This window comes from Micromys minutus (assembly GCF_963924665.1).
Source record: "Micromys minutus genome assembly, chromosome: 4".
NCBI lineage: Eukaryota > Metazoa > Chordata > Mammalia > Rodentia > Muridae > Micromys > Micromys minutus.
In genome coordinates, this window is record NC_137973.1 from 49507773 (window position 1) to 49514310 (window position 6538).

General features: G+C 46.4%; 1 protein-coding gene across 4 annotated transcripts in view; it reads right to left on the reverse strand.

The window, feature by feature from the left end:
* Positions 1-6283, reverse strand: part of CDC14A (cell division cycle 14A) — a gene marked incomplete at both ends in the record, with an annotated part of 147093 nt that extends 140810 nt beyond the window's left edge. For 3 of the 4 annotated variants that reach the window (XM_080915390.1, XM_080915389.1, XM_080915388.1), the window contains 2 exons: positions 5369-5459; positions 6235-6283. In XM_080915390.1, coding sequence (XP_080771516.1) covers positions 5369-5459; positions 6235-6283 — 140 coding nt within the window. Of the gene's footprint in view, positions 1-5368; positions 5460-6234 lie in introns of those variants that run through there. The other variant, XM_080915391.1, reaches the window with a different exon arrangement.
* Between the last annotated feature and the right edge of the window lie 255 nt (positions 6284-6538).

Here is a 6538-nt window from a genome sequence, read left to right on the forward strand (position 1 = left end):
AGGTTGCCAGAGTTAGTATGAGGCTAAGCAGAGCAATTCAAGAGAAACTGAAAGAAGTTAGATTCAGTCAGTGAGGTTGGAAAGGAGTTTGAGCCAGGACAGCTGAGCTGAACCAGCCAGTCATTGCTTGAAAAAACTAGAAAGGATGAGCTTACTCGGCAGTAAGTCTCAGAGGCTGAAAACATTCTAGACCTAGATAAGAGTGTACAGAGGCTAGAAGCTTCCAGGACAAGGTCTAGCAGATAAAGGCAGTAAGCCTCAGAGATGAAAAGTACAAGAGAATAAAATTTATATATATATATAATATATAATATATATATATATATATATATATTAAGTAAAAACACTTGGTGACATTTCTTGGATCCACCAAAGTAATGCCAGCCAGTCTTTATTTAGTACTCTGTCGTGACATTTTTGTACCTTTCTTATGAAAATCCCAAGGGCTGAAGAAATGGGAATGTATGATTAAAAGCAGAAATAGTGTACACTGTCCTTCTCCCCAAACTGCCTTTCCATGCCACCAGCATCCAATCCCAATGCCCAAGATGGCCATTAGGAGCACACAAGGGCTCTGACAATTAACACGTTTGATGTTGCTAACTCTTGAACCAACAAATTACCGAGCCAAATTATTAAAAGTTAGCCTCTATTTGGATGACAGGGTCCAACTCCAACACCAAAGAATCAGCCATTCTAGAAAAGAACATGCTGTGGGTAGTTCAGTCCAACACAGATAAACCCTTGACAGGCTCCAGTCACATAAATGCTTTTTGAACCACTAATATTTTTGCCTATACTCTTGTTTTAACTCTGGTCTATGAGAACATGCATAGCCTAAAATATAATTAATAATTTATTTCTTTCTTTTTGTTTTGTTGGGGTTTTTTGTTTCTGTTTTTTGGTTTTTGGGGTTTTTTGTTTGTTTGTTTTTTGTTTTTTTTTCAAGACAGGGTTTCTCTGTGTAGCCCTGGCTGTTCTGGAACTTGCTATGTAGACCAGGCTGGACTTGTACTCATAAATCCACCCTCTGCCTCCTGAGTGCTGAGATTAATGGGTTTAAAGTATGATTTTTTATCATCTATGTTTTATTAAAATGTATCAGACCTTCATGGAGGTAGTTCTGTTAAGAACCAAGTAGAATTCAGCCATGGTGGTACAAGTCTTTAATTTCGATACTCAATAGATAGAGACAGAAGCAGGCAGATTTTTCTGTGCACTCAAAGCCAGTCTGGTCTAGATACTGAGTTCCAGGTAAACTAGGGATACATGAGATCAGTTAGGGAGACAAAGACAGAGAAGTTTTCAAATTTTCAGTCTCAATTGGGTGCAGTGGCATAGACCTTTAACCCCAGCACTCAGGAGGCAGAGACAGATGGATCTCTGAGAGTTCGTGGCCCGCATAGTCTACAGAATGAGTTCCAGGACAGTCAGAGCTTCCATAGTAAGGCCCTGTCTCAAAAAACAAAATCAAACAACAACAACAAATTCAGTCTCATAGCCTGACCTCATGAAGCCAGTTAGTAAAATTTGTTCCATGGGCTTCTCAGAAGGTCATTGTGTCACTCACAGAGTTCTGTCATGCTTTGATAACTCAACAGCCTTCTGCACAAACACAGCTGTATCCAGACTAAACATGCTCTCACATTTAAGGAGCCCACTTAATAGTTTCTCAGGTGATAATTTACTCAGAAAAGTGACATTGCATTGGGACACTCAGCAAATAATTATAGCTACCAGGCTATATGAGGTCCCATGTGACAGACTCCCTTCTTTAGCGACATGCACATTAGGGTGTCTGCCCTCAGGACATGCTCCACAGATAGAATCCAGGTTACCACACAGGGTCCCAGGGACTCTGCAGACTGTCTCATTCACCTCTGCAAGAAGTGAGGCCAAAGAGACATGATCCACAGCTTCCTCTTGCCTGCCTGCCTACCTGCCTGCTTTCCTTCCTTCCTCCCTCCCTTTTTTCCTCCCTTCTTTCTTTCCTTCCTTCCTCCCTTCCTTCCTTTCTTCCTTCGGTTTTTTGCCTTCTAATTGGCCACTTATTTATAGTTTCTTCCTTTACTCCCCTTCCCTTGAAAAACCTGGATTTCTTCCTCCTCAGAAACAGCCTCATTCATGTCCTTTGGAAACTCCCAACTTTAAGTATTTTTAAAGGTCAACTCTCAGCCGGGCACGGAGACATGTATCTTTAATCCCAGCCATCAGAAGGCAAAGGCAGTAAGGATCTCTGAGAGTTCAGAGCTAGCCTGGTCTACAAAGTGAGCTCCAGGATGGCCAAGGTTATACAGAGAAACTGCCTTGAAAAAAAATGCACTTTTCAAATGTCACATTTCTCACATTCAACCTGACCAAGGCGGAATGTCTGCTCATTCCACCAAAGCCAACTGTCCGCCTATTTCCTTGTTTTGGCTCATGATGCCCTCGGGACCACTGTGAAGGGACTATCCCAAGAACTGCTTGGTTCCCTTTCCTCAGCATCCTCATGGATTCAGATCCTCCCTTTAGCCCACCAGCACTGATACCATGTCAATTCAGTACCTTATTCTTTCCCCCTGAACATCCCAAAGTTTGTGTGTGGTTTCTTATATCCTCTCCAATGGGCCTTAAATGGTGCTTTTTTATTGTTTTGGGGATGGAGGGTGGATAATACCTCCTGAACTAGATGGTATCTTTTCAAATTCCAACTCTATTACTTATTTCAGTGGCACTGGGCAAAGCATCCAACCTCACCATCCCTGTTGGCATCATTGTACCAAAGGATCCAGCACAGAGGTCAATGCTTTGGAAACGTCTGCTGCTATTTGCCATTAGCATGAATCTAGCCACGCCATCTCTGTCCCAGAGCCCTTCTGGGAGACTCAAGGCAGCCAGGGTAACTGCAGGTTCCTCTCTATGGCATTCAGTCTGTCCCCGGCTGACCTCTCAGTGTCATATTCCACACCTCCCCCATGTGACCTGTATACACACCATGCAAAGTGGAGGACTCACTGTGAGCGGAACACACTTGCTGAGCCTCCCCCTGCTTCTCACTTGTCTCTCCTCTCACACCCATATCCACGGACACCTGTCCACCCTCCAAGCCGGCCTTAATGCCTCCACAGAGCCTTCTATGGACGTCTCTGCTGGACACGTCTCCACCCTTCCATAAGCACTTCCTACTACATAGTGAGGCTTCTCCTAGGGCAATCTTGTCCCCTTTAACTATAGTCCTCTTTGTCATCCACCATATTGGTTTGGAGCTCCTTGAAGCCTTGGAAGACACATGTACATTCATCATGGTACACTCTGTACCACTGGCCACCGGGTGATGCGCCGGGAAAGTGAGAAGATGGATTTGCAAAGGTAATCAGGACCTGTGGCAGCCAACGGCACAGAGCACTAGGGAAGAGCACTCTCTGTTCAGGCTGAGTATCATTTCTTTTCTCACTCTACAGCCCAAGCTTGTTTACAAGTCAGTATATAACACAAACTCACCTCCAACTCTAAGCGACAACCCTCCTGCCTCAGTTTCCCAGGTGATAACAGGTATACGCTACCCTGCCCAGATGTTTTTCCCCTTAAGAAAGGATTTCACTACGTAGCTCTAACTGGTCTGGAACTCTCTGTGTAGAACAGGCTGCCCTCAAACTCAGAGATCCACCTGCCTCTACCTTTGCTCACTACATGTTTGAATTAAAGAGACATACACCGCGCTTAGCTTCCTGGAGTTTCAAGTTCTTGTCCAAACTGTGAACCTGATGGCCTCTAGCAAGCCTGTCCTTAGAAGACACCGGGAACATGGTGGGGAGAAAAAAGCATATCACTTGTGTCCTAAAGTACAAACATTAAAATCATATAAAATTTTCATTATTTTTACGCCGCCATTGTGCACTGTGGTTAGCTGATTATAAATTTTTGCTAAGTCTATTATCCAGCAATCCCAAGGGAAGAGATTCAGGAGCGTGTTCAAATGCATATTAATAAACCGTGGCTCTTTTAGTCACTGCAGAGTGACCATAATAGTGTACAAACACACTCAGGCACACAAAGGTCCCGAGGCCCTCAGCTCACAGACAGAAAGCCACGAAGGTACCCAACAATAGAGTGTCCACTCAATAAACACTGAAGGTGGTGACATCATCCAGGTGCCCAGGGTCAGCGAACTGGCTGCTTAAAACTCCATTCTCTAGGATGGAGCTGTAATCTGACACCAGGGATTCAGACCTCTCTTTGCCTAGGCAGCTTTAGGCATTCATGAACAGCAGCAAAAGGCTCTTTCATGCCCACTGTCTCTTTAGCCACCTCCTGCCAACACTAAGAGATATATCCTGAAGACATCAGTTCCAAGACCCCCGAGGACAAAGTAACAATTAAGGATTATTTTCCCTCAGATAAAATATAGGCTTTTCAAGGTCCAGAATACTTTTCCTCTTCCAAGGCCTAGTGGTACCCATAAATCCTGAAGCTGAATTAGCAATATACTTTCTAACAGGGTAAACCCTAGAAAGCTTTTTATGGTTCATTTCACTACGTTCACTAGACTGTCCACTTGATTAGAAGGGTAACAAAATTAAATGTCTTAATGAGTGTGCAAGGCTTGTCTGAAAGACCAGCTCTTTTAGTAGAGGAATATAAGTCAGTCCTTGCCTTCCTGTTTCTGTCTACTGCTTTCATCGAAAGGAAATATGTCTCTCCAATTAGTGTTTTACTGTGCCTAAAGTATTCAAACGGCCTTTTCCTTTACATCTATGGCTTCTCCTGGTTCTGATTTTTCACTCTCAGATCTTAATCCCTCAGATCAGAGGGGGTAGGTAGGTGAAGGAGAGAGAGAGAATCCCTCTACTTCTCAACATATAATACCACCAAGTCAATTCAATCACACTGGAAAACTTCCACACAGATGCAGCTTGGGTACAGCTCCCTGCAGCCCTGCGTCCCACTTTCGGGAAACTGGCTGTGCTAACAAAAACATCCTTCCAAACAACAGAAGCCTTGTGCACTTCGAAGCTTAAGCACCTGCAGCACACACACTGCCCTGTACCCTGTGGGTGCTCCATAAATACCTAGTGACTGATTCACAGGCCAATTACAGGCCTGGTGATGACACAGGGTATGACCGCCTGGTGCTACTCTGGGGAGTGTGAGGAATCCAGAAGTGCTGTGGGAGTAGGAAGCATTATATCTGTGAAATTCTAAAAGGACTGCAATGTTGACAGGTCCAAGCTATGCACGTTTTTGTCTGCATCCCTCTCCAAGCCATAGAGAGCTAGTAGTAATGCCTCCTGAACTCTTTGGGAAAAGTGAAAACCCGCTTATTAAAAAGAATCAACCAACTAAATAGTTCAGGGTGGGGGTGCTTAAAAAAAAGAGGGAAACTTACTTTTCATAGACCAGCTCCTCGTCGATGGAGAAATAGTGGATATTTATTGTGCTTTTTGGTCTATTCCTTAAAGTAGCAAAATATAATCGATCTGAAAGACAAGTTTAAAAGGCAGAACATGAGAAGCAAGGACGGGAGGCTGACGGTGCAGATCATGCACGAAGGATTAATAATTGCTACACATCATTTAAAGACCCTTTAACATGTGGGATTCTTGGAGAAACAGGGTCTTCCAGAAAGCTACAGAGCCCCAAAAGCACAACTTGCCAAGAGGCTAGAAGACGCAGCAGGGGCAGAGCATCTTCGGAGTTCCCTCACCCCCTGGTTGCGTGCGGGCGGGTGCAGACAGGAGCTGTGGGTACCCGCAAAACTGGAGACACAAGTTTGGTTCGGAAACCTCCAGACCTCAGCTGCAGCGGAATGGGAAGAGGCTAGCTTCTGCCCCTGCAGCTTAGCAGACTTCAAGAGGAAGGAAGGAAAGACAGGGGGTGTGGTTGGGGTGGGGGATGTCCCGAAGCACGGGCCAGCCAAGGAGGGGTAGAGGATTATCAGATGGAGGATTAAAACCAGCAGTTTCCCCACCAAGATAGGTTTGCAGGAGGATCGCAAGCAGAGAAGCCTGCACTGTCCGGGTATAAGGAAGCTGAAGAGGGAGCGAGGACGCGAAAAAGAAGCCGGAAGCAGGGGGTCCTTGGAGAGTTGAGTGGCGAGAAGGGGCCGGAACGCCGAGCGGCAGTACTGAGGGATACAGAGCACAGAGCCCGAAGAGAAACCCTGGGTAGAAGCTTGGGACAAAGGGGTGAGCCGTGAGTTGTTGGGGGGAGTGGCGTGGAAGGGCCGGATGATGCCGGGCGGCTGCTCCTCACCTTTCATGAACTCGCAAGCCCCGATTAGTTCCCCTGACTCCGCTGCCATCTTAAGCGAGATCCGCACGGGGGAGGGCTTGGTCGTGGCCAGCTGAGGTCACCCGCCCCCGGGGGCTTCCCCACTGCCCAGGAGCTCGGAGCTCGCAGTCTCAATCACCGAGCCTGCCTGAGGGAGGAGGCGGGCGCCCAAGGCGGAGGTAGCTGCAGGGTCAGCGCGTGGGGCGCCCCGGGGACATTCCGTGGGGAACCGAACTCGCTGGGCGCGGGACGCACACGCCCCAGGCTGTAACCGCTGTGATCCGGA